The sequence below is a fragment of the Pagrus pagrus genome, assembly GCF_965226575.1.
Source record: "Pagrus pagrus genome assembly, chromosome: 3".
Lineage (NCBI taxonomy): Eukaryota > Metazoa > Chordata > Actinopteri > Spariformes > Sparidae > Pagrus > Pagrus pagrus.
The window spans coordinates 33,437,314-33,464,818 of record NC_140187.1 but is presented as its reverse complement, the minus strand read 5'-3'; the positions used below and the strand labels follow the sequence as shown (position 1 = coordinate 33,464,818).

The 27,505-nt window shown below is 40.6% G+C and overlaps 2 protein-coding genes across 2 annotated transcripts; one reads left to right on the top strand and one right to left on the bottom strand.

Moving 5' to 3' along the window:
* Positions 1 to 120: 120 nt before the first annotated feature.
* On the bottom strand, positions 121 to 17,667 carry lamb3 (laminin subunit beta 3). The gene is made up of 23 exons (XM_084347831.1): positions 17,635 to 17,667; positions 17,496 to 17,544; positions 16,446 to 16,600; positions 11,238 to 11,352; positions 10,929 to 11,005; positions 10,527 to 10,718; positions 10,136 to 10,199; positions 9,860 to 10,050; positions 8,689 to 8,809; positions 7,396 to 7,584; positions 7,038 to 7,193; positions 6,593 to 6,786; positions 5,743 to 5,839; positions 5,242 to 5,617; positions 4,969 to 5,129; positions 3,875 to 4,086; positions 3,256 to 3,462; positions 2,932 to 3,076; positions 2,599 to 2,806; positions 1,951 to 2,092; positions 1,668 to 1,844; positions 1,126 to 1,285; positions 121 to 642 (listed from the first exon to the last, which is right to left on the bottom strand). The coding sequence occupies exons 2-23, from the start codon at positions 17,518 to 17,520 to the stop codon at positions 503 to 505; spliced, it is 3,504 nt and encodes a 1,167-aa protein (XP_084203957.1). The 5' UTR covers positions 17,521 to 17,544; positions 17,635 to 17,667; the 3' UTR covers positions 121 to 502.
* A 4,390-nt stretch (positions 17,668 to 22,057) lies between these two features.
* LOC311254242 (G0/G1 switch protein 2-like) lies at positions 22,058 to 23,309 on the top strand. Its single transcript, XM_084347883.1, has 2 exons — positions 22,058 to 22,128; positions 22,538 to 23,309. The coding sequence occupies exon 2, from the start codon at positions 22,595 to 22,597 to the stop codon at positions 22,967 to 22,969; it is 375 nt and encodes a 124-aa protein (XP_084204009.1). The 5' UTR covers positions 22,058 to 22,128; positions 22,538 to 22,594; the 3' UTR covers positions 22,970 to 23,309.
* Positions 23,310 to 27,505: the final 4,196 nt, after the last annotated feature.

Below are 27,505 nucleotides of genomic sequence, written 5' to 3'. Positions count from 1 at the left end.
CAAATACAGTAATTGTGGTGCAATGTTCACAGTGAAGCGTATCGCTGCTGATAAATGACTTTATGTTGGCTGTGCAGGGCAGTCAGGGCTCTGGTCTTTTTCTCAATAAAATGCTAACAGTGATTTTGAAAACAGAAAGATATTTATGCACATTGTGGATTTCAGATCAGTAAATAGAACTTACAGTACCGTCATTAATGATTAAAGATGAAAAACATTGTAACTTAAATATTCCAGGAGTTATTTTATGCTGAAGAGTCATTTCTGTCTCCTATCTCATTAAACACCAGTTACTGATTTTCTACATTTCCCACAATTCTTTGACAACTGCCGGAGAAGAGGTGCAGTGTTATGTTATAGAGAAGAGTTGAAGCAGTGATCCAGGCTTAGGGAGAAGAATTCTCCTGTAGTAAAGTGAAGACAGTGGCAGGTGTGACTAATGTTAGGGCTGGTATGACATGTTGTGGTGACAGCAGCAGCAGATCCTGCCAGCAGGTGACTTTTATCCCTGGCAGATGCTGAGGTCGTGTGCTTTCTTTCGAAGTTTTCCCAAAAGGTCTTTAAGCTTTGTATCAAGTCCGTCAAGCTTTTTTGACTTCTGAAGGATTTCGTCCTGCAGCTGCTTGAGGGAGACTCCTTTACCTGGAAAAGGATAAGGGTACAGGGAGTTATCTCATCTAATGAAAGATCTAATGAAAACACTGCAAATCCTCTGACATCCCCTTACACAACCTCATAACAACTCATGACACAAAGCTTACTTCCTCTGTCTTTTCTTCTGTGAATTCAGGGGATATCATGACCAGTGTCAAATTAATGGACATTCTACAACTGAGTGCATGTTACTCATGCAGCCATTAGCTTTATTTAGATGTAATATCTTTGAATTTGTGTATCTATAGACCAAGAAAAATGTATTTAAAAAGAGCCCAGAGGGGTCAATAATAGAAATAAGCAAGAACAAAACATTTAGACCGGCAGGGTTCCTCTGGGACAAGTAACTAAACTTTCTGGTGTCTTTATCTGTAAGTTTACTGTCTGTCTAAGGTCCTGTCCTCCAAGATATTAGAAAAAAATGTGTTTTTAAAAACACAGACTTGTGGTGGAGTGATTTTGCTATATTACCGTCCAGATCCTTTAGCATGGTGTCAGTGGTGTTGGCCAGAACTCTAGCATCCTGCTGCAGCTTCGCCAGGCGATCCCCCACTGGCCCCTCTGTACCTGACCCACTGGGTGGAGCCAAGTCTTTAAGACGATCCAGCTGCTCCAGCAAAGACTTCAGGTCCTACAGTCACACACATATTTGGATGAGTACGTTTATGAAGAGACTGTGCAGTCCTTATTCCCTCTCATTTTAAATCTCTGCATTTAATAAGCAACTTTAAAATGGTTCCCACATGTTTCAACACATCCTTTTTTCAGTTACTTACTCTAAATGCAAACATTTGCCATTTAAATGTAATTTATCAGCTAATTTTAGTCTTTATGGTACCTTACTACTAAATACAGGGGGACTGACTAGGTTCTGGTGCCAACAAAAGCCCCCTTCAACAGAGAGAGACACAGACACTGAAGACTAGCAGTAGCTATACTCTTAGCCCTTATCCTGACTCCTGATCCAAACAAACCAAAAATGTTCACGTTTCAAACTCCAGCAGGTCTCTCACCTTCTGTGCAGAGGCTGCTTCACCCTCAGCATTATCTGCATCTCCCTGCGCATCCTGGGCCTGCTGGTCTCCTTCCTCCAGCAGGTCTTTGAGCTCGTCCAGTTGAGGTTTCATTGGCTTTATCAGTGTTGATACACCATCCAGATCCTTCTCTGCTGGGCTCAGCTGGTCTTTGGCCTACATGAAGAGAATCACGCAAAAACTGTTACACTTGGCAAGCTGCTTTTATTAGACTCAAAGGGCCATTGTGTCATTGACAGTTTGATGTATCCATGCTTCCTACCTTAGTCAGGCTCTTGTTCAGTTTGTCCATGACATCCATGCTGTTCTGTAGTTTGTCTTCCATGCCAGAGAGGGAGCCCTCCACTAAGCCGAAGCCTTCCAGCAACCCGTCCACTTTCGTCTTTACTCCCAGTGCTGTGTCCCTGTGAACGTGCAACCCCAGAAAACATCTTTTACATCAGTGTTATATTTATCATCATAGATTTAAGGAGGAGAGGAAGGCTGAAGGAGGGTCCTACAGACCATCACACAGACCACAGCATTTTTAGATTTAGCCTCAAAAAGTATTTCTGCTAAACTCCAATGATAAAAACTATAAGTGCAACTCGACATTGACTCTTGAATGATTATTTACGTTGTGAAAAATGTTTTTTCAAAAATAAAGTACTATTCTGGTTACTTTGGATTTGTTATTCATATCAAAACCTTACAAAAAGCAGAAAAAGGGTATAGGAGGCATGCTGATTAAAACAGATTTTAATGTTAACAATGTCTTCAATGAAAAATGTTCTATTCAATCTAAATCATGCCCTTGTCAATTGTTTCATTCTGGGATTAATAAAAATGCTATTTCTGCCAGGCCATTTTTAATTGTAGGTAACTGTAAACAACAGTATTAATGATCAGTAATAAGAGTGTGAGGGCCCACCTGGCGTCCTGGGCTTCCTTCAGCAGTTTCCTGGCTGTGTCCAGCTGTGGCTCGGCCTCGTCCAGCACGGCTGTGCTGTCTGGTAGATTGGCCGCCAGATCCTTCAGCTCATCCAGCTTCCTGTTGAGAGCAGCCAGGCTGAGAGGCAGTTTGGCTTTCAGGATCCAGTCGCTCACCTCCTGGATGTGGGTGAGGTTGGCGGACGGGTCTGTGCACATAGACACAGAATGAGTTGGAGATGACAAAGTAAAGGAGTGCAGACCTAGGCATCCATTCGAAACATTATTATTACTAAAACCAAGTAAACCTCACTCCCATGTAAGTCCACTTTACCTGACAGGAAATCTTTGAGCTTTTTCACAACGTCACGTGTCTCCTTTAAGTCATCCTCTTGCTCATCTCTGGCCTGCTTCGCCCTATTGGACAGCTCATCTGTAGACTGTCTCACACGGTCGGTTGTATCCTGTGTGTCCTGGAGCTGTAGTGAATTGATATGAACTTAAATGATTTAGAATGTGTACAGTTTTAATCATAGAGTAAATTTGAAACTTCTCATGCTTTTATGAAAGAGTTAGTTATCTGCCTGAGGAGATTACAGAGGTAAGACTAACACATAAAAGGGTGTGTGTGTGTGTGTGTGTGTGTGTGTTTGTGCACCTTCTCTGCAGCCTCTGTGATCTTCCCAGTGAGCTTGTCCAGCTTGTCTTTCACATCCTTGACATCAGCATTAGCCCTCTTACCCAGGGGCAGGGCGCCCACGCACTTTTCTCCCTTTTTACAAGGTGGGGTTCCCTCCGGTGGACACAACTCTCCCCCCTCACACTGGAGAGGGGTGCAGGGCTCTGAGCGAACACTGCCACATACCTGAAAAGTCACAGTTATGATTTAAAGGGGAAAAACATGAGCTATGGTCAACAAATTAGCCATTAGATGTAAGGGGTTGATGCAATTTTAGATTGATTGCAAAGGTATCCCAGCAACTTCTGGTTGGATTGCCTAACATGCAGTGAATGATCCAATGATATCTATGCTCCCCAGATGATGAACCCTCTCCCTTTAGAACAGATTATGTTGAATTTAGGCATACACACTTTTTGTGTTGCCCCAATGCCCTTTCCTCTAGTGCTACCTTCAGGAGATAAGCTGATTTGCATTTTCTTAGAAAAATAAATATTAAAGGTGGTGCATGCATACAAAGATGTAAACAGCAAAATCGATTTGCTAAAGATTTCAAGCATCACAGCATCATGTTGATGAAGTGAGGCCTGGTAGTCACCTGTTTGGCAACAGGAGTGAGGTCAGGTCTGGAGGCCATGCTCTGGTTCAGTTTGTTCAGATCTCTGGTGTTGGCTGGCTGTACTTGGTTTTGAAGGTCCTTAGTCTCTTCTCTGACATCAGCTGACTCCTTCACCGTGTCCCCACTGACATCCACTTTTTTAGCTGCATCTGTAGACTCATTATAAGCCTTCTGGATGGCTGAAAACACTCCTGAATAGGACAGAGAAACACAACATATATTAACCAGTCACAACAGCAGGGCTGCTGATGTTGTCAGTTGTTGTGAGTTTGTGTGGTCCTGGAGACACCTATCGTAGATTGAAATACCACAGATGCAGTTTTGAGTAGTGCCTGGTGTTTAAATGTCTGTCTGTCTGTCTGTCTGTCTGTGGACAGATTTTTATCAGTGTGATAACATCACAGCTGTGCAAGATACAGTCACAAAACTTTACAGGTGTGTAGTTAGGAGGGATGAGTTCTAAGATGGGTGTTGTCTGAACCATGAGTACTGAGTACTCGTGTAATAATATAGTAATCACTACTGAATTCTCATGGGTCAGAACCTGAACATGTTGACAGCGTTGCGACTAGCGTGATCCCACTACAAGATGGCCTCTAGTTTATGATGTGTTGGAGATGGTTCTGCTCAAACTGATGTTAAAGGCCCAATCCAGTGTATTTTGCTATTTTAATGATACGTGAGCAATTTCCTGACAATGTTGATTAGCCACACTGTTCGCCAAATACATTTTGACAAAAAATGTCTTGCTCCAACTTAAGAAATTTAAGCTGTTACTAAAATGGAACAATGACGTATGATTAGAGCAGAATCTTCACGTCCTAAGTCATCCTCCAAGCTTGCGCAGGTGCACTAAGGATCGAGTATGAGAAGCCGCAGAGGCACCGGCAGTGTCTCCCTAATGTGAGTCTTTGAGTCTTCAGGGGTGTATGGTGTTGACAGAGCGGTGTGGCACCTTTAGGGAACAGGGCAGTGTGTAGGGTGTGTGTGTAAAACTCTGATCACTCTGATGCGATCAATGACTCATCACTAAAAGTCAGTGCAGCAGTGATTGGTATGTCTTTGTTTCTGACCTGTATTGTTGGGACTGATGGATGTGTCTGTTGCTCCTTTCTTGTTTTTGTACTCCACAGTGAGGTGATCCAGCAGAGCCTGTAGTTTGTCCAGCTCTGAATCCAGACCAGGAGTTCTCTCCAGGGGTGATAGGTCTTTATTAACCTTGGCCACCTGGTCTCTGTGAGACAGTTGTTCAATTAGGCTTGGTGACTTTACATCAAAGAGTTAGAATGGGGTGAAGAAACAAAAAAAAACAATGTTTTCCTCTAAAGATCTCAGCCGTCCCTCACCTGAGCTTGTCCAGTTGGGACAGGGCATTGTCGACCTCTTCGACTGTACTGGGTGGAAGGGAGACGGAATTCCGGATCAGGTTTAGTCTGACAAGCAGGTTGATTATGCGAGGCCCAAAAGGTCCAAGATCACCATCGCCTCCAGGACGAGAGGGGAAGCTGGTGTAGAGTTTCTCTGCAGCTAAGCTGAGGTTCTGTCTCTGGGTGTCCAGGGTGAAGTAGCAGGAGGGACATATCTCACAGGCAGGGAAAGAGTCACAGTGTCCACGACTGCAGGTGTCACAGCGGGCCCCGGAGACACCCGGCCGACACAGACAGGCTCCTGTCTGCTTGTCACAAACTTCTGGAAAGGTTCCTTCAACATCACACCGGCATGCTGTGGAGGAAGAAAAGGAAGATCATAAGAGGACAGTGTAGACATTTTTTTCATTGTAATTTTTTGAAAAATCAAGGCAACAAATGGCTCCTGAACAATAAAGTAATCGCAGAGGGCTGACTCACGTTGGCAGCCTAAGAGAGCATCTCCGTACGTGTTGTCTGGGCACTTGTTACATGTTCGGCCTCCAAAGCCTGGTCTGCACTCACACTGGCCTGACACCTGGGAGGAAAGAAACAGAACTGACTTTAGTGTCATTACCAATAAGGACAAGTACAAAAAGGATACAAACTTTACAAACTACAAATCCTTAGACAACACAACACCTGTAACCTCAGAGGACTGGCAGTAGTAGTGAACCCTTACAGCAGCATGACCAGCAGCAGCTGAAGTAGCAATAACATTCCTTATTCATTGTTATTGTATATACATTAAGTTCTAGCAATATTCTGTTGTACAAAACTGTATTTTTCAAGAATAAACTCGTAAACGTTAATAAAACGATGTTAGGGCTGTGTCTGTAGAACTCCTCTTGCTTTACTTATTACTATTTGCTATTTAACAACCCAGTCATCAACAATTTGCGAAACCCCTGCTCAAAATGTGTTTACAAGCTTTATCAATATTCTGATATGGGATTAATAAATGTTTCTGTGTACCATTGACCAGAATGTACAGATGCACAGAGCACTGTGTTATGTTCCTTAAAAAAAAAGCTATATAGTGGTGCATGTCAGAAAAAACATATGCTGATACCTGTATATCTGTGATAGGCCAATATCAGCCGATAATATCAGCCAACCGATATGTCAGTCAGGCTCTAGTTTTTATAATCTAGTTAATCTATCAAGCAAAAATGCCAAATATGTGCTAGTTATAGCTTCTCAATTGTTTCTTAAGCATTTGTTGCTGTTTTCTGTTCAAAATATAATTGTCTGAAAATGTGGGTTTCAGACAATATAAAGGAGGTAATACCTGGTCACAGGTGTCACTGTATGACCTGGTGGGGTCACAGCCACAGGGCTCACAGCGTCCTGACAGCAATGGTTTCCAGTAGCCTTTTGAGCAGTCTTCACAGGTCAGGCCATGGAAGTGGGAACGACAGGGACACTGGCCGGTCACTTGGTCACAAAAATCTGACCGTGACCCGTCTGGAGAACAGGAACATTCTGGACAGCAGGGGTAAGGACAGAGTTAGGAAGAAGCACTGGGCATCGTGATCAGATTCCACACAAGTATGCTTAACCATGTTATAAGTGGAAATTTAAAATTTGGAAAAGGTCAGATTTGTGCACTTATGTACATGCAGTGAATACATCTCCCCGACCAAGCAAAATTGTTACAGTTAACTGAAATCAGACAGAGCTGAAAGAGAAGGACTGTGGTTTCATTAAAGACAGGAAGGTGTTTGAAGACTCACTGGAGCAGCCCAGAGGGTTGGAGGCACTCAGGCCGTAGTATCCGCTCTTACAGCGGTCACATCGGGGACCTTCAACATTCACTTTACACTGACACGAGCCTGTGCTGTCGTCACACCGGCCTCCATTCACTGTCCCCTCAGCACTGCAGATACAGCCTGACAGCAACACAACAACACAAACATGAGTCACTCATAGAAGATTACATCCACATTGAAATATTTTACACAATTTTTTATTTTAAAGTTACACTACATCCTGAATGTCACTGTCACATTTTGATGTGTTGCATTTTCTCTGCTGTGGTGTATGAGGGGCCCAACTTAAAGCTCAGACGGCTCTTACTAATGTAACACTTACGTATGCAGGCATCGGGGCGGTCCATTCGGCTGTGGGGGTTTGGCTGGTAGCCTGGGGCACACTGGTCACACTTTGGCCCTGTGGTGTGGTGCATACAACCCTCGCACACACCTCCACTCCTCCGTCCACTGGCCTCGTACAAAGCCTGGTCAAAACGACAGCGCTGGGCGTGGTTGTTGCAGTCACAGCCTGAGGAGAGGGAAAAGGAATTGGTCTTCAGTATATACAGCATGGGCTGATGATAAATCAAGAAAAAATATAAAAATAAATGGACCTTTTACGTATCCCAAATACACTTTACAAACAGACAGAAAACTATTTAAATGAATGGGACTAGTACATTGACATGCCAACACTGTGGGTAGCTCTGACATGACAGAGGCTCTAAAACAGAATAGTCTGAGATATCTGACACTTCATGAATTTTACTCCTTCATTTCATTTGATGTGCACACAAATGTCTATAAAAAAAATAATATCGGCAGACCTGTTACTTAGCGAAGGAATGACAAGACAAAAAATAACCACAATCCATCTCTTATGGAAGTTCTGGTCTCAGTATTTCTTTCCTGGGATGGACCCAGGCACAGGCATTCTAAGTTCACAGGTTGGGCCTCCTCGCCACTAGAGGGCCCAGATAGAGTGGATATACCTACAAATATTGTTTAACATAGTTTTTAAAATATTTAAAAAATCTACAATTTTATTTCAATGTTTATTTATTTTTACTAATTTTTAAAAAAAAGCACACACACAATGTTAGTGTCAATATGAAATACAAGTATTTCATTGAGAAAGCCTCTGTAATTGTCAGTTCTACATTTAATGATCTAAATCTGTATAAGTGAGGACACGATAAATGAAAATGTAAGATGCATGTAAAAGAAGTCTAAAATATAGGGCTACATTTTTCCTATAAAAGGCATGCCCAACCCATTGTGTATGAATATGGTGAATATAAATAGATACATTAGAATATATATCTAACAAATAAAGTGTCTGCCTACTGTGATCAATCTTCATATTTAATCCATTGTGGGACTAATAAAGGATTATCTCATCTTATCTTGTAATGGGGTTCCTGTTGGTGCATTTGAAGGCATTACTGCATTGATTCCATATTTTTCTCACAGAAAAGTGTGTTCTTGTATGTATTTTGCCTGACTGACAGGTTTCTAAGCTTTTCTCACTCAGCTGTGGTGGTTGCCCTCAGACGGACCATGTTTCCTCCTCTCTGTTGTGCTTTGACATTATCATGCTGAATTGTTCTAACAGGTTCGGGTGACGTCTTACGTTGGCAGGTATGAGTGTTGCCCTCCTCTGCAGGTCTCCAGGGCAGGTCATTGTAGAGATCAGCGCAGCGCTCACAGTTCACACCTTCTGTGTTATGCTGGCAGTCACACTGAGGATTCACCTGCAAAGAGACACAGAAAAAAGGCCCATGTAGAGATGTTACACAGCAACCACAGACATGGTCATCACATCACTGAGATATCCTAATCAGCATCTGAAAATACATCTCAATTATAACCTGCACCGACAATGAAAACACATGGTTGGAAGTTAGAATGAAATTCATAGCAGATTTCAGTTCAAACAGCCAATAAATATATTTTAATATGAAATTGATGATGCTGTAGTGATAATTTGCAGCTTTTCTATTGTTGCATTAATGTCCTTATGTCCATATGTCCTTTAAATAACCCTGGTGAGTGATTTGGTCAACTGAACACAGACACAACAAATCACCTTCAAGAGTCCATATACTTATCAGAAAGTGAATAAGGTACAACAGAAGACAATGCATGTAAATTAATTATCTAAGTTTTTTAAATATATTGTCTCTCCAGTGTAATCTTGGGGACGGTTCTCTGCTGAATTTACAGTATCTTGTCTGCATGAGGATCAAAGTCAGGGGTGGCCAAAACGATTTTTGGGCCTTAGACATGGATCTATTATCTAGACCTGGACACACAACACACAGCCATGCTACCAGTTTTGCAGAGTGGTCACTTAGGTATTACTGAACAGGCACCTTCTTTGCATTCAGTATCTAGTTCTATTATAAATCTATGCCTGAAGCAAAGAAAGGCCTTCTGTTAGCCATGGGGGCTCAATAAGCTGCTTATCTCATCTGCGCTCCAGGCAGCCTCCGACTCGGTTTCACATCAACACTGTTTACCAAACTTTGTGGTAAAGAGGGAACCCTGCTGTGATCCCAACAGGTTTGTGGTAAGCTTTTTCCATCAACTTACTAAGTTTGTATAATTCTCTTGCTTTTACAGAGTAAAATGATAATTTCAATATCAGTCATACAGCTGAGCATCCAGTATAGAAAGACTGTGCTGTAGGTCCAGGATGTGTTAGTCTAACCTAAAAAGACTGGAGGCAGGAGGAAACAGCTAGCTGTGTAAAACAAAGAATTTGTCTGGCAGCTACTCAAAACCTCAAGACACCTACATACCTGTATGCTGTTGGGCAGTAGATTGTTGTAGGTCTCTGGCAGGCATCGGTTGGCGTGTCCATGGCACATGCAACTGCCCATCACCCTCATCTCCTTGAGAGCATAAAATCTACTGAGACTTCTGCCTGGTAAACGTGGCACATCTCCAAGCTCTGTCATCCTCACCCTCAGCCCCGTTAACCCAGACACATCTGTGGATGAGACAGCTGTCAGTCAGCAGGCTACAACTGCATTAGTTATGATTCACAGAGTAATTCATCACAGACAGGGACTTACCTTCAATTTTTCGGCTGTTAGGAACAGGGACATAAGCATACTGATGCAAAGGACTGAACTGGATCTAGAGAAGAGGAAGAAATAAATAAAAATACAGCCCATCTTTTTATTAAATTGCTCCTGAAAATATATAGATATTTTAAAAGGACCATATCATCTTAAACTGAATCAGCCAAATTTTAAGACTGCAGGCAGCAAACTATTTTTTCTGCTGCAGGAAGACAAGAAAGAGAAACGAAAACACAAAAGCAAATTAAGTGCTGCAAGTTTTTCTTCAAAGTAATAATCATAAAAATTTACAAGTGTTTCTCCTGCAAACAGTATTTTTACAATCTGCCATAAATAACATTTTGATGAAATATCTAAGGCACAACACACTGTTTGTCCTTACTATGTGATCTTGGTATGGGTTTGTTCCAGTAGGGGGCAGTGTGTAGCAGTATGTGTCATCCATCCTGAGAGGTGTTGTTGTGGGTACGCCAGGAAAAGCTTTTTGACAGTCTGTAGCCAGGTAGAGGGCGGGCTGCCACGTCCTGCCATTGTCCTGTGTCCTCTCTATAACGAAGGCACCGGGACGAGGACCCTACAAAGAAGAAAAGATGAATGTAGACGAAGAGTTCAGGTTTCAAATGCAACAATTATGTGTGAGGAATAACACTACAAATACACTGTTTGTACTGAGATGTGTTTCATAAACTATATAATAAAGATGAATGAAAATCATTTTCAAAAGAAGAAAAGACAGCAGTGATCAGATTCATGTGATCCAGTGGTGATGCAGACTGTATCCTACCTTGAAGCTGAGCACCAGGTTGTCAAGCTGGAACAGATTATCGAGGTCCAACTCTAGAGTGACTGGACTCTGGACCTCTACAGGACAAACAAGCAGGACAGTATTAACATCAGGTACACCACATATATTCACAGAAGCACACTTTGATTTGGTTTAAATTCAGCTTCCGATAGATATGATGCTGTTTTGTGTCGTGCAGCCAGGGGGCACTGTTCAGCACAGTTATATCAGTTCACTTCTGCCACTAGAGTCTTTCTTTCTTTCTTTCTTTCTTTCTTTCTTTCTTTCTTTCTTTCTTTCTTTGCCCACCTTTCTTGGACTGCCACCATCTGTTTGGTCCAGAAGTGGACAGGACATCCTGGACAGTGTGGGCCAGCTGACCGCTTGGGTTCCTGGAGTCACATGGACAACACTTCATCCTCCTCTAAGAAACAAAAAACACACAAATACACACAATAAGTAACATTGGACTTTGCTGCAGAATCAAATTGTTATATTTGGTGTATGTATATATGGAATTGTGTCACTGTGAATGTCAAGTGTTTGTCCTGTGTCTGAGCCATGGGCCAAAGACCAATATCCAAATGTGTCCCTTTGCCCACCTGCTGTGCCAGTTAGATAAGCTGTGTCAGTGAGCAGGTCACACAGTGGACAGAAAATCAATACGCCTCAGATGGGAAGCCTGATGACTAACACTCCTAGCTTCATATTGTGTTCAACAATGTTTAGATAGAGCTGGTCAGCAATTTGGGGTTAAACTTTGCCCCAGTAGCAGATGAGACAAAGGAAATAATTGTAAAGTACAGACAGTCTGCTACAGGATCTGTCCACCTGAGAGAATCTCAAGTTGGTAAAATTCATTCTTTCCACCAGCACAATTTCATTTAAGAATTGTAGGTGAGCAGGTAATGCTCAAATTTCCAGTTTTGGGTGAAATTTTCCTTTAATATTAAAGTGTATGTATGTATCTGTATGAGTGACAGCTGGGCTGCTATTGTCACCAGTCTGTATTCATGCTGCCACACAGACCGTGGCTGCTGTCCCTGTAGGTAAAAGTTCCCTCTTGGTCACTGCCTGTTTTCCCCTCCAGCTACGTGTCTCCACTCACTCATCCACATCAGGGTGCAAAATGACTTTGATTTGTTTTCCACTGAAAAGTGTTGGACACTACAATGTCTGTAATTCAACTGTTTATGTCTGAAAAGACACCCAAGTTAATAACACAGGCTTTCAGTTAGAATTTAGTAGTCTCTAAGACTGCGTCTTGTGTGTGTGTGTGTGTGTGTGTGTTCTTATTCTATGTGTGTATACTTTCTACAGTTAACCACTATGATTTATATGTCCAGTCACTTACTACGGTAGCAACAAGAGTATGATCCCCAACTGGCTTCCTACCCACCAACAATACCAGGTCACTCTCCAGGAGGGAAAATTGCCCTCTGTAAATATCTAGACGTAGACTGTAGGATGCATCAACTTTCCTTCTGCCAGACTCAATTTTCTGCCAACTCTTTGACTTTGTTAGTCCTCAGTTGTCTGTTGTGCATATTAAACTTCAACTAAATGTTCCCACAACCTCCACACAGTTACAGTACACACAGTACGAATGTCTGCTGTGACAGTATGCAATGCTTTGAAATAAATGCTAGCTTTTCTATTGTTCTCTATCTGTGATGAAAATAAGACAATAATAAAGCATGGTCCCAGGCTCTGGTAGCCGGAAGGTTTCAGATGTCAGCTGTCACTAGCTTCTACTTGCTGGCAATCATAAACTGCCATCATAATTTGTGACAACACAGAAATGACATTTTACAAATCATGCTTTCATAAGTTTATATGACTAGCCTTATAAAAAAATAAAGCATTCATCAATGGACATTTGCATTGTGTGTTATTTTTTGGCTTTTACTCACACATACATGTAAATACAAACAATTTTTTCCCACTTTGGATTAAATGAAGCTAGTTTTCCCCTACAGATATCTTTGTGCTAAGCTACAGTATGCTAAACTAACTGAGTGCATTGTGTTCACATTGATATCAGTCTGAATGTGTTTTTAATGAGGAATAATGGGTGTTTGAGTTACATGAATGTGAAGTGGGATGCTGCAGGTGAGTTTAACACAATAACCCGAACAGTCAGAATAAATGGGTTTAATGAAAGTTTAACTCTGGATTATCATCACCTCTCTCCTCACTACGAGGGTCACAGACATGTCAGTCAGATAAAACCCAGCAGATACACTGACATTCATTTCACCCTCAACATGCAGACGTCAATGAGCACTTCACTGATACTGATCCCAGCTATATAACTGTCATTCATAACAGCCACTGCATTGCAACTGCAAGTATGTAAGTCTTATTGCAAAACAGTAAATCTTATCTAACCTCAGGTGATAAAGATGTAGCACTCTCACAAACTCAGGTGTGTCCATGTCAGTTTTACCACTGCTTCATCTCAGTTACTGCAGTAAAGCATGACAGGGAGACTCTTCTTAACTTATGTGGGCTAAAAGTGATTCAACGTGGCTTTTTCCCTAAGGTTTCTGGCTTTTGACACTGCAGCGTGTCACCTCCAGCACACATGCAAACACACACTGTTAGCATTATGTTGTTGCCAGCTGACTGTTGCATAAACTGAGCTTTCATTTGATTCTTAGTCAAAGTCTAAAGTCTACGGAGGACATTATGATAAATTAGTTAGCCAAACTAAATCTGCTCTGAGCTGTCACAGAGGAAGCTCAGGTTCATGTGATGTAGCAACCCCAGCAAGATAACCTCACATTACAGAAAACAACAACCATGTGTAGCTACACTGCAGCAGCTATAAATCACACTGGTCCACTGCACTCGACAGAACTGCACAGAAATAAACTTTGGTCAATGTAAAAACTTCATTGCTACATTTACAGGGATCTGCAATACAAACTCCCAGGTTTCCCAGAATATGTCTTATTATTACTATTCTCTACTATTACTATTATATTATTACTATTACAAAATCATTAAACTCTTCAGGGACATGGTAACTCTAGGCCAACCAGTTAACACTACAGTCTGCTGGACAGCCTTACATTTTCTTGATTCATTTTGTTGTGACACTGAATAACTTGTTACAAAATCTGGTACTTGCAGCAGTGCGATGAAGCTTACCCAACAAGATCTGACTAGTTTTCTCTGACTGCTCTGTGAGCTTTCTTCCCTATCATTGTTGGTCTTTACTGGTAGTCATGCCATGTGTCAGTGCTGAGATACAGCTGAGTGTTCCTGCCCCTCCCTGTCTGGTGAGGTGTGGCTCAGGTACAAAAAAATTAAACAAACAAAAAGAACCCCAAAACAGGGAAGGCCTCGATCAATCAGAGAGCCCACGCCTAACACAGCTATCCATTCCCTGAGGCAGATTCAGCACAGCGCACGTACACTGCAACACTGTAACACTGTGAGGTATGAAGGTTACATAACATCCACCTGCCTCTCTTTCAGATTTGCTCTGTGTTTTCAGGTAGATTTGGATTGTTTTAGGTTTATAATGAAAATCACTGAACGTTGGAATACAACTTTTTTCTTTAGCAGAGGAAAATTTCCATGCTGCAGTAGTGGTGATGGAATACCTTAAGTACTGTACTTAAGCACAACTTTGAGGTTTCTTCTATTTCACACTTTCACTCCACAGAGACAAATATAGTACTTATTACTAAACTACTCATTTGATAATTTTAGTTACTACTTACTTACAACATTGTGCATTTTTATTTAACTTATTTTATCAGCAATCAGAAAAAAAACACTAATTCAGATAACAAGAAGAGAGCTGAACATCAAAACCAATAATCAGCCAGGCCGATAATAAATAGATGTAAACATATGTATAATTTTACTTTCACTCTTAAGTACTCTAAGTCACCAGAACAAATAGTACTGCTAATAGTCTTAATGTTTTAACACAGTATCTTTACTTTGTCTCAAGTAACCTTTGACTTTTGGGTACATTTACAACATTGTACAGCAGGGTATTGTGCCCAGTTAGTATTTTGAGGTGCTGGAAATATATTTACAGTTTATTCTCTACTTGATTGACTTATCTAGATATTTCCAGCTCGGGAGACTGCTTTTTGTCCTCCACTACTTTTATCTGAAGGCAAGAGTTTCTAGCTTCTTGCAGATCAAGACTTAACAATCAACATCAAGGAAATTCTCATGCTAACGTGACTACGGACCATTGGACCACAGTCTGGGACCAGTCCTGGCCTCTGCTGCCCTCCTGCACTGTGCTGCACCATCCCTCTTATCATTACACTGTTACAAAGCTAAAACATTAATTATCTCTTCAAACATCCCTTTCAAAGCTCTGTCTGGGGGTATTCTGAGAGCACAGCAAATGCTCAATACCAAATATAAACTATAACAACATTAGGTAGTGAAAACTAGTGGAAAAGTCTGAAACGGTCTGAAAGTCAAAACGGTCTTCTTTCTCAATCTGCACTTAAATCCAGTAATGGGAGATTTGTGCTGAGCCAGCAGATGGGCTGGTCAGTGGTTTTTCAGACGTCGGTCAAAGAGTACAGTTGCAACATGATGCTCTGGCACTGAAATCAGACTGCTTTATAAATGGACAGACATGACCTCTGCACCACTCGCCTCCAGGCTATGCAAACCTCACGTAGACACCCATGCGTGGCCTGGGTGAACACAGCTGGCTGAGGCAGTGACAGTGACTGTGCTCTGGTTTAACTGAAAGGGGTTTTTATATAGCCAATATCAATATTTTAGTATCAAAGCTGCTGTATCTCGTTGAATTCAGATGTTTTTTTCCCAGTAGTGGAGGAAGTATTCAAGTCTTTTACTTTTATAACCTGAACCATGCTGTAAAAATACTCTGGAACAGGGAAAGTCCTGGACTGAAATGTTTCTTAAACACAAATATTTAAGTACAATCAGTAAATAAGTAGTAAATTAAGTATCAAAAGTAAAAGTACTTCATGCAGAAAAATGTCCCCTCTGACTGTACTACTATTATACTGTACATTATATCATTTGATTATTATGACTATGGAGTAATGTCGGCACAGAATTTTACTGTTGTAGTTGGTGGGTCTCATTTTGAACTAATTTGTACATGATTGCAATTAATGATTTAATTGGATTTATCTGCTGATTATTTTCTCCTTCAATTGTTTGGTTTGTAGAAATTCTGTAAATAGTGAGAAATGTGGTCACAGTTACTCAGAGCCCAAAGTGACACCTACACAAAGCTGTTTTTTTGTCCAACCAACAATCAAAATTATTTTGTATGTCATCTTTGTAATGAAAAGGAAAAGCAGAAAAGTCTCACAAGTAGAAAGTAGCATGAAAAGTACCCTGCACAGTTCAGTACTCCAGGATATTTACTTCGTATTTTCCAGCAGTGTTATTTCCATATTTTTTAACTCAACAGCTCTTCTAAGTCTCCCTTAATCAGGATTATGTACTAAGATTTAATTAGAGGTTGATGCTGATGTGAACCTGTTGTCCTACCTGTTGGTATGGGGTGCAGTAGACCTCGGAGCCTGTAAGGCCGCAGGTGGAGGAGGCATGGAGCTGGTGAGCCCTGCCCAGGAGCAGGTCATTGCTGGGTGGGTAACAGGCCCCACGAGAGCAGTCAGTCTGGGCCTGTGATACTGCCGCTATGGCTGTCAGGAGAAAGGCAGACCAAAAATAAATGAAATGTTTTACTGAATGTCAGTCAACAAAAACATCAGCATCCCAGTGTACTACATCAATACACTAAAATCATAATCACTGCTGACATATAACAAGTCACAGGAAAGACGAACTAATCCTATAATTATTTCTATTCTACAAGGATTGTTTATGTTAACCTAAAATACACGACAAATACATTTAAAATACTTTGTATTCCTGATGAAAGAGTTTCTTTTTTTGTTGGCTTTATGGAGATGTATCAGACACTGTGCAGTCAGTTAAGTCTTACCCAAAGACAGCCAGTTTCCTTAATTACATTAAACTTTTACCAAACCCTCACTACACCTAACCTCATCATAAACATGACAGTTTCCAATCTTTTGCCTAAACTCAACTTTCAAGACTGATGGACCAGTGAGCTTCTGTCCATCAGCTGCAACTCCTCCGAGCTGTTACTTTACCCGTGTTAAAGAGTTTTGTCTAACCCTTAGATGATGTTACCACATTTTGATGGGTTTTCTATCTCCACCTTGTGACTCACTCTAAACAGGCTAAAATAGTCAGGCAAAAGTATTATAAAAAATAATACAGGCAAAAGTGGTGGAGGAACTTGAAACAGACGCAAAGTCAAGGTTAACAATTTTGTCAACATGTGCCATCATGACCAGAGAGACACAAAATATGCAGGTATTCAGTCCGACCAATCACTGCAGCTGCCCTTTTCAGTTTACTTTCTTCTCTCTGCTAGAAAGTTATCCGTTCAATCCTTTGCTGCATTGTTTCGGTGGTTTGGAAAGAAAAAAAATTCCAGGACAAACTTTCAAAAAAGAAAGAAACATTGACAGATAAAAGCAAGATGGATAAAAAAGATGGAAATCTTACCAGCTACAAGTAAAAATATTCTCATGTTGTGTTCCTCCTACGATTAAGTCTGGGACGAGAAAACAAAAAAATATCAGCAAGCAGTAACAATCAAACACAATCAAAGCCCGCTGAATGTATTTCCTGATGTGAGACTCACCTGGCAGTCGGTACTCTATCAGCTCTGTTATCTGCTGTAGTAAAATGTGAGTTGCTGCCAGGTTGCTGCTTTATAAACACCTTCTCACCTGGTTGGTATGATACAGTGTGTGTCAGAGTCACACCCTTCGCAACCACTCCCTTCCCTCCATGAATCAACACAGACACATACAGACGTAGACGCAGACACCAACACAAGGACACGAGGGGGGTGGGGGTGGGGTGGGGGGCTGCTACCAAACCCTAGCACTAAGTGCCAAAACTGACAATATTTGTACATAGTGCATATCTTTAAGTATCAGTATGTACAACACAAGTGGACACAGTGAACGTCTGGTTCTTTTCCCCTGGCTGACAGAGACTGGAAACAAGCATGTCTCACCCTGTCCAACTCCAACTCTGTCACATTATACGCTCATGTCTAGAGACATAACGCAGAAATATTTATCTGTAAGGATTTCATTTGAAAAATGATGGAACTTGACTTTGTGTAAACACTGTTTAATGATCTTTTCCATTCAGAGAAGAACACGGTTCTGGGGGGTGAAACACTGTCATAGCAACAAACTCGCCTCACCTCACTCTTCCTCCCAGACACAGTACATGCCCTGTGGGCAGTGTTTGAGCTCTGCCAGGCTCATCATCACCTGTGTGTAAAGAAACAGTAGCCTCAGGGCCAGCTGAACACACCTTATGTTTTTCTCCGTTCTCCGCAGACGCACTGACTAAGTCCAAGTACAGGGTGTGTCTTCTGACTAAACCATCACACATAGGTTACTGCACTATCAAATTCAGACAAGTACCATCATGCCTTCAATCGCTCTGGATAAGAGCTGCAGCTCTGATTTATTTCTTGGCGGTGTTTCCTCTTTTTCCACACTGGCCCTTGGTCACAGAGGGATGGAGACATTGCCATGGAGTTGTTGGTATCAAAATGTGGTAAACATCAAAGAAATGCAGATAAGCAGCAAACAAGCCAAGACAGCAGGAGAAAGACCCAACACACAACTGCACTCACATCATACTGAACATGTGTCCATGTTTCTGCACTGACATGGATTAACTACAATGCACACACACACACACACACACACACACACACACACACACACACACATACACACACACACACACACACACCTGTGCAATCATATCTAGTTAGGATCAGCTCCAGGGACTGGTTCCAACTCGGCAAGGTCAACATTTTACTGCTGGTGACCATCATAAAAACAAGGACATTCATTGATGTATATTCTCCCTGAAATTAATTCATGACTTTTATTTTTAAGTAGAGGAACGTGCGTCTGTGTGTGCTGTCAGAAAACAGTTGTGTCCAGCCAAGGTGCAAACTACAATGTACATGTGATAAAATAACTGGCGAGTAGAGAAAAGAAAAAGTTTGGTGCTGAATGTGATGCATTGACTGACAAAAGCTGTAGACTTCTAAATATTAGTCAGTGGTTTGTAGCAGGTGGGTCTGCATGTAATACATCGCTGTCTTCTACAATCACAATCTGAACTGACACAAGAATGTGAATTAATCAATAACAAGTCACAAGAGGAGAACTTACACACATCTGTCCATTACTATTATTATTACTATTATAATTGTTACTATTGTTATTATTATTATTACTACCGTTATTATTATCATTATTATCATCACTATTATTATTATCATTAATATTACCGTTATTATTATCATTATTATTATTATTATTATTATTATCATCACTATTATTATTATCATTAATATTACCGTTATTATTATCATTATTATTATTATTATTATTATTATTATTATCATCATCATTATTATTATTATTATTATTATTATTATTATTATTATTATCATTATTATTATTATTATTATTATTATTATTATTATCATTATTATTATCATTATTATTATTATTATTATTATTATCATTATTATTGTCATTAAATACTTCTGCTGGACAATAGAACAATACATTTAGAACAATAACACTACGTGTTGTTGGCATCAACATGTTTTTTTATTCCCATTTTGAAGTTGATACCAATAAAAACAACCTATCATACTTTCCATGTGGTACAAGGACCGCTCAAATTTGGTTATAGGTGCTCATAATTGGCATGCAGGTTCTGCCATCATCACTCCCACAAGGACACACTAAACTCAGCCAAGCCGAGACCGGGGAGTGACGATAATACACTTTTCCCCAGGGGATTGTGTTAATTTTGTTGAAAAAAACTGCGTCACTGTTTGCTATACACATAGCTTTTTCACTGAAGAAGAGTTGATGAACATCACAGAACTCCGGGGGAGGAGACTGGAGGAGAGTAAACAGTGTGCTCGATTTGCCACAGCAGGAAATTCACAGGCGTGACTAATACTGATGATTACAATGATGGTTCCATTTCATTAAGGTGTGCCAGGAAGCCTTCTCAGTGAGCTAGCATGCGGAGAGCCAGGACCAATCTGAGTATCCATGCAAACATTTATTGATGTTAGTAGCTACACCTGATTCAATCTGCAAAGAAAAAAGGCTGTGACACGTTCTAACAATGTTAATAAGAAAAGCTATTTGAATGGCTTCACTAAAGGAGGGTAGGTTAAGATTTTGGTATATGGTTAAAAATGTTTGATCAGCAGATGTGTCTGAGACTACTTCCTGTGCTGCTCCAGTTTACTCACCATCATGAGTATGTGTGGTACGTGTGGAGCCACTCTGTGTACTACACTGTCCGGCTCCACTCTGACCAAACTTCTCAGTGTTGGTGCAGCAGTAGAAATGCTGAAGGGCAACTGGGTTGACACAACCTTTCCCCTGATTTGGTGGCTGTTGAAATGGAAGATTCACATGGCCAGCCCCTGGTCACCTGCATGGCTTTGAGCCTATCTACTGCCACACTGCACCGACCGGACGACAAGACAACTGAGACACATCACATGCTCATTCCTACTTCCTCTTTGTTGTATTCTGATATCATCTTAACCTTTGACTGAATAGCATAAAAATTATTCAGATTTTTCTTTTCCTTCCAGTACCATCATTTTCTTGAAACATATTTAGTCAATAGATGTCATAGTTTTAACTATTTTAGAACATAAATCAAAGGCAAAGTAAAATATATATAAATAAAGCAATTAACATCAGCAAAAAAGACATTCACAGAAATGTTCTACAGATCGTACAGGGCTCAATGAATATTTCCCTGGCGACAAAACACGTCCACCATTTATCAGCTGGGCTTAAGTTATAAAAGGGATTTCTTAAATAACCTTAAATCCAGTCCCTGCATTGCCCTAAACTTTGTATTCGTAATTTGTACCCAAAGGATTGTACTTTGACCTGCAAAGTGAAGAAAATGACTGATTTATGTCTATTTAAAGCAGGAAGCTTAATCTCTCCTTTCTGGAAGGCTGTAAAAAGCCCTTCTGTGAGCTGCTGGTTCTCTCTGCGAGCTCTCTGTGTGCCTTGTTGTTGAAGCGTTTAATACACAATGAAGAAAGCTTCTCACAGTCTTGGAGAATTGTGAACTTGGAGAATCTTTAGAAACTTAACTCTTATGACTGTTTTTCCCTTTAGGAGGGGGGTTTACATCTTAATGGCTTTCTAATGTTTTGTTCAATGTTTTTCTGTGATTTGTGAAATGTTGAAACCAAAACTCAATAAATACATGCAAGTATATACATAGTAAAATCTAATAGTGCTTATTACATCCAGATTGTGGGATACCAATATTATTGGAGATACTGCCAATACCATTAACAAAAACAATTCAGTCAAGTTTTAGTGTCCAACAATGTTTTTTATAAATGAAATGCAAATAAATGCAATGTGTGATTAAGTGGTGGAAAAAAAATAGTATAAAACTGTATCAGAATGTATCAGCTGAATATCAGATTCTGCCAGGCTAATAATCAGTTGACCCACAGTATACAGCATATACTGTACATACATGTAAATATACACATTATTTACTTTTACTTTTGATACTTAAGTACATTTTATATCAGATGCTTATAGACTTTTACTGGGTTTCTTTTGGTGACTTTCACTAGAGCAATATTTTGATTACCCAAAGGTCATACTTGAGTAAAAGTAAAGATATCATCTTTATTTTTTCTCAAGTATGACCTTTGGGTAATTTTTCACAACACTGAGTTACTGTGACACTTTCAAATGTAACTCAAAGCACAGCAGTCAGTATGAACTCACTAATTCACACACTCTAAGGCATTGTACGTAAGAACCTTTGTGAAACTGTTGACTATGTATTAAGCCGACACACAACTGGGTCAAAGTTTATGGCTCAAAGCCTGCTTTTTTCAGTTTCCACAGACTAGCCTCTGTGCTTCATGAATATTCAGCTGTTGTCAATGTGTGGGTGGAGAGAGGGGGACTATAAATGACCACAGTTTCCAGTTAAGGTGTGTCCTTGTCACAAACTGGATCTCAAGAGAAGGGCGACCGTGTGACTAGAACAAACAACAAACCACATCACAGTAAGTTCTGATTTTTTCTTTGAAAACATCAGTGGCAACATGTGTAGGCCTAAATGCTGTGCGTTAAACACAGTAATGGGATATCAGATTACTTACATTAGTGTATTTTCAGATAGCCAGAAGTTGCATACAGCCCACTATATCTGACATGTCAAGCTGTTTGAGTTACTTACCGAACTGTAGGTTAAATGATAATATATTCTGTGTAAATGTATTTTATAACATGGAAATCCATTAAACAATCCATTAGTCAAACTGTTTCACCTGCCATAAGTATTGCATTATGAAACAAATAATACACATCTGTACATCTAAAAACAGCTAAAACATCTGATATCTGCTCGTTTCACACGATTCATTCCTCCAGTTTTTAACATTTTTTCATTTGATTTCGGTTCATTTTCAACAGGTCTACATAGACCCTTCAGACAAACGTTGCCTTTGAGCTGAAGCATAGCCTGTGGAAATGGAAAACATGCAGGAGTTGATTCCCTTCGCCAAAGAGATGCTGAGTCAGAGACCCAGCCGTGGTTTGCTGAAGGTCTACCTGGTGGGTTCGGTGTTTGCGGTGCTGGGGACGGTCATCGGCCTGGTTGAGACTGTGTGTCACCCTTTCTCGTCCGGTGAGATGATGGACGCAGAGATGGTCGTCATGTTGGCCCGGGAGCAGAGAACTGTTGAGGCTGAGATACAGCGCAGTGTGGGGGGCCAGGAGGAGGATGAGGAGGAGGGAGAGGAAGAGCTGGCTCATGAAAATGGGGCCATGACCCAAACCATGGCCCTCTCCAAGACTCACAGACTCAGCCAGCGGAGCATGGCCAACCGGCTGCATGCTTCCTAAACGGGTCAACCTTTTTTTCATTCTGCTCTTGGAACAATGACTTTGGTTACAAAAGGAAAACAGCACACAAAAAAAAGACAACAGCTTTTTTTCTACAGGGTTAATTGTGTTCATAATGTCCAATCAGAAGCTAGGATTTCAGAACTTGAGGTGTATGAGGTGAGCCTGAAGGCAGCATAGTGTTCTGCCAGGCTGCGGTAAGCTGCTGTGTAGCGCCGCCTGTTGTCTGGTGGGTATATCTGATCTGCCACTCCACACACAGACTGCTGAATGAGAGAAATGTTTGTTGAAAACATAATGCAATGTGCAAATACTGTAAATATATTTTTTCATACCAATAAAGTTCATTTTATTTATTAAGTCAGGTTTCCCTCTGCTTTGTCTCCTCCAAACGTTTGCTGCACACCTACATTAGCTAATATAGCAAGATGCATTACAAGATGCTTCTTTATGCTTGTAAAGAAAAGCGTCAATTAATCAATCAATCAATCAATCAATCAATCAATCAATCAATCGATTGTATAGCACCAATTTACAACATAATTATCTCATGACACTTTGCAGTGGCAGCAGGTGTAGAACAGACTTGTTAGGATGACAGCTTCACTGCTAAAACATCAGTCTGAAAAAAAAACTGGTCTACTGGTGTGGTGAGGAGATGTAGTTTCACCTGTTATTACAAAATAGGATTTTCTAAAAGTGTCATTTTTGACTTGACACTAGAGCAGAAAGATTTCTTACATGCTGTGTCAAGATACTGACACACATTTCAGAGAAGTAAATTCCTGTAAGAAGTTCTGGAAAGAAGTAGAAATTTTAGCCCCTCAACATTCACACCATCAGCTACCATTATAAGCACTGACAGGTGAAGTGAATATCACTGATTATCTCGTTACAATGGCACCTGTCAGTGGGTGGGATATATAAGGAAGCAAGAGCATTTTGTCCTTGAACTTGATGTGTTGGAAGCAGGAAAAATGGGCAAGCAGAAGGATCAAATTGTGACAGCTTGACAACTGGGTCAGATCATCTCCAAAACTGCAGGTCTTGTTGGGTCAGCCGGTGAACCTGCGACAGGAGCATTGGCATCCACAGAGCAATGGAGGAAGCTGGCCTGGTCTGATGCATCCCGTTTTCTTTGACTTTATGTGGATGGCCACGTGTGTGTGTGTGTGTCACGTACCTGGGGAAGAGTTGGAACCGGGGTGCACTTACGGGAAGAAGGCAAGCTGGTGTCGGCAGTGTGACACTTGGGGCAATGTTCTGCTGGGAAACGTTGAGTCCCTGCATTCATGTGGATGTTACTTTGACACGTAGCACCTACCTAAACATTGTTGTAGACCAAGCAAACCCTCTTATGGAAACAGTATTCCCTAATGACAGTGGCCTCTTCAAGCAGGATTACACACCCTGCCACACTGCAACAATGGTTCAGGAATGGTTTGAGGAACACAAGAATGAGTTCAAGGTGTTGACTTGGCCTCCAAATTCCCCAGATGTCAATCCAATCCAGCATCTGTGGGATGTGGACAAACAAGTCCAATCCACTGAGGCTGTTAACCACAGGATCTGCTGTTAATATCGTGGTGCCAGATACTGCAGCGGACCTTCAGCGGTCTTGTGGAGTCCATGCCTCGATGAGTCAGAGCTGCTTTGGCAGCAAAAGGGGGGACCTACACAATATTAGACAGGCAGTTATTATGTTATGGATGATCAGTGTGTATTATAACTACTGCCCAGCGGCAAATATTTGACAGTGTTTGCTGCTCAGTTGTTGCTGATGTTGTGTGGCAGCTGAATGTATTGTCACATGATATGAGACACATTGATATGAAATGTTTACATCACTGGAGCATGAAGATTATCAGGGAAGTTAAAAAGAGTTTGAGTGAGTTTGCATTAGTAAAGCAGTCTATCTTTGCTTGTTTTTCAAAATCATAATCATTATGTACATTTTTATATGCAATATTTGTGTTAAACCACCATGTCATCATGTTTCTTTGGGCTCACTCATGCATTGATGGATTTGTCCTCATATAAAACATTTTGTCTGGTGGAAAAATCAAGTTAACATTAATGACGGTTTTGTAACATTTAGATTAAATTAAGACGGGACATTTTCTAGCTGTGTTTGTGGGACAGAATCAGGAATTTTAAGCAAAAACATGATCCTTTCTAACCCTAACCAAGTTGTTTTAGTGCCTAAACCCAACCAGACCATAAACACAGCATCGTCACAACATGAAAAAAAAAAAAAACTGAACCTAAAGGGAGGTAAAGTTTCAACATATCCTCGGTTTGCAGAATCCTGCATTGCCAACATTTATTCTGGTGATTGTGTTGAAATGAATCACAAACATATTATACATAATACTGTAGTATAAAAACACCTGTAACTGAAACATTCAACTTTTACTGAGTCAGAGTTGTGGCAAAACTTTACTATTAGGACAAAGACACCCCCCTAACGACTCGGCAAAAGCTGACTGAAAAGCAGAAATCAGTGAAAGACACGAGTACACTTCCAAGTCAGTAAACATCCCGGAGTACAGTTAAATGTGTGAGTGAAGCTGATATATGCTTATCTACACCGACTCAAGGCTGATGAGTTGCATCTACTGTACATGTTTACAGCTTAAGAAAAAAAAAAACCTTACATCCTTTTAACTCTGGTTGTTCTCAGCATTAGTAAATCCATTATGAGTGAGCTCCAGTTGAGCACCAAGTTAAGGCGGTATGACTACTGTGAATTCAGTTCCCTGTGTTAACCTGAAACACTCACTAAGATGCTCTCCAGTGTTGGCCTGAGCCCCTGGAGTTTTGATGGCTCACTGCAGGTTTTATAGGGTCACAGGAGGGTTCAGCTGAGGCACTAACAGGTCCAGCAGCATGGTTCACAGAGATAGCACAGCAACAATGAGACAATGCCGCCTGACACGTGAACACACACGAGTGTAAGGCCAATATAACCCTGAGTCAACATGATACTCTGCTCTAAGAATAGTTTGAGTGAAGGCCTACATGAGGGCTGAAATGGAAACCCATACATCGCTGAACACAGCTGAGCTAAACTGAGTGTGAGCACTCTTAAACAGTTGTGTGTAACTGTGTGTGAATCAGCACATCCATCAGTACAACAGTGATGTAATGTAGATGGTGAGTAATTCTAAACTATACTCTCACTGATTTACAAAAAACCAGAGAGGATTCAAGGTCCCTTTAATCACTTCCATGTTCTTCCTTACTGTAGAAGCTTTGGCGATGGGCCATGTAAATATTTCTTAAATCAAGAGGTGGTCTGAAAGGATCCGTTTCAGTTGCTTTGACCTTTAAGGTTTCATATCTTACATCTCAATTCCACAGAGTTTAAGGGGGATTTAATACAATTTAAAGGGCTCTATGTAACAATTTGTAGTGATTCGAGTGTTTTAACCACTTTTTTGTCGGCCATATGTGAGCAGATTATAACTTGACGGGAAAAATGAGACCTTCCGTCTCTCTTGGTTGCCTGTAGAAGCCTGTGGAGGATTTGTTGAAGTTGTTTAACTCTCACTTGTCTCTTGTCAGATTTTCTGTGACAATCCAAAGGATATGACTTTATACATGTTCTCGAGTGTCTCGTCTCAGACGGTTAAGAGCTGCTTTAAAAGATCAAAAATCATTTTCTGATATTAATGCCTCTGCAGATAAATTAACTAGGGGTCAAAAGGTCAATTACAAGCAGTCAACTCAAAGTGACAAAAGGGTTGGGAAAGATTTTTTTTCTCTCTTTCATAGTAACAGGGATTTGACTTGAAAGGTTGCCAGTGGATACCAAAGGCAACACACACAGTGTGAAGCTGCTGACTCTTTGCCAAGACCTCCCCAGTCAACCAAGCAGCCTGTGAGTCAGATAAAGAACAACAGGCTGCACCGAGCTGCAGACAAGGATGTGATTACATCCTGCTTTGAATTGTGAGCGTAGCTTGAAAACCACCATGTGTGACAGCCAACAGTTGTTTTTAGACAGTTAAAGTGTATGTTTCTAACAGTTAAACAGTGTTTGACCTGCAAGTAGGAAAACATGACAAATGTGGAAAATGTAGGTCTGAAGAAATGGCAGTACATTTTTTTTCAGAATTTATTAAAACATTACAGTATGTACAAAACAACAACAACAGAATGACACTGCTGACTTAACCTTGAACCTTTAAGAATGACAGCAAATCTTCATTATTTACATTATGCTACAGTTTGGTGAAAACACCAAATATCTTTTTTCAGCTTATAGGAGAGATTTCATCAATTTCAGATGTTACATAAATTGACACTATATTTCTTTGAATCAAATCATTCAAATTCTTTGATTTAGTCTTTAAAAGCTGGATTAAAAGATTTTTTTGCCATTTGTGTAAAGTGGAAACACTGCAAACAAAAAACTGACACATTCCCACAATGTAAAGTCATAATGCCTGTTTACACATCCAGCAGACACGGAGCAACCTGCTGCATGTAAGGCCACTTTTCACACTTGTGTTAGATCTTATTTGGTCTCGA

What these genes read in the sequence shown, in the direction of transcription:
- lamb3 (XM_084347831.1), bottom strand. Translation starts at nt 17,520, where the DNA reads ATGAGAATATTTTTACTTGTAGCTG. An exon ending in CCGCCCCGATGCCTGCATAC is followed by an intron (nt 7,194 to 7,395) that starts GTAAGTGTTACA and finishes TGTTGCTGTCAG; the next exon opens with GCTGTATCTGCAGTGCTGAG. An exon ending in TGCTCTCTTAGGCTGCCAAC is followed by an intron (nt 5,618 to 5,742) that starts GTGAGTCAGCCC and finishes CTTCCTCCACAG; the next exon opens with CATGCCGGTGTGATGTTGAA.
- LOC311254242 (XM_084347883.1), top strand. Translation starts at nt 22,595, where the DNA reads ATGGAAAACATGCAGGAGTTGATTCCCTTCGCCAAAGAGATGCTGAGT.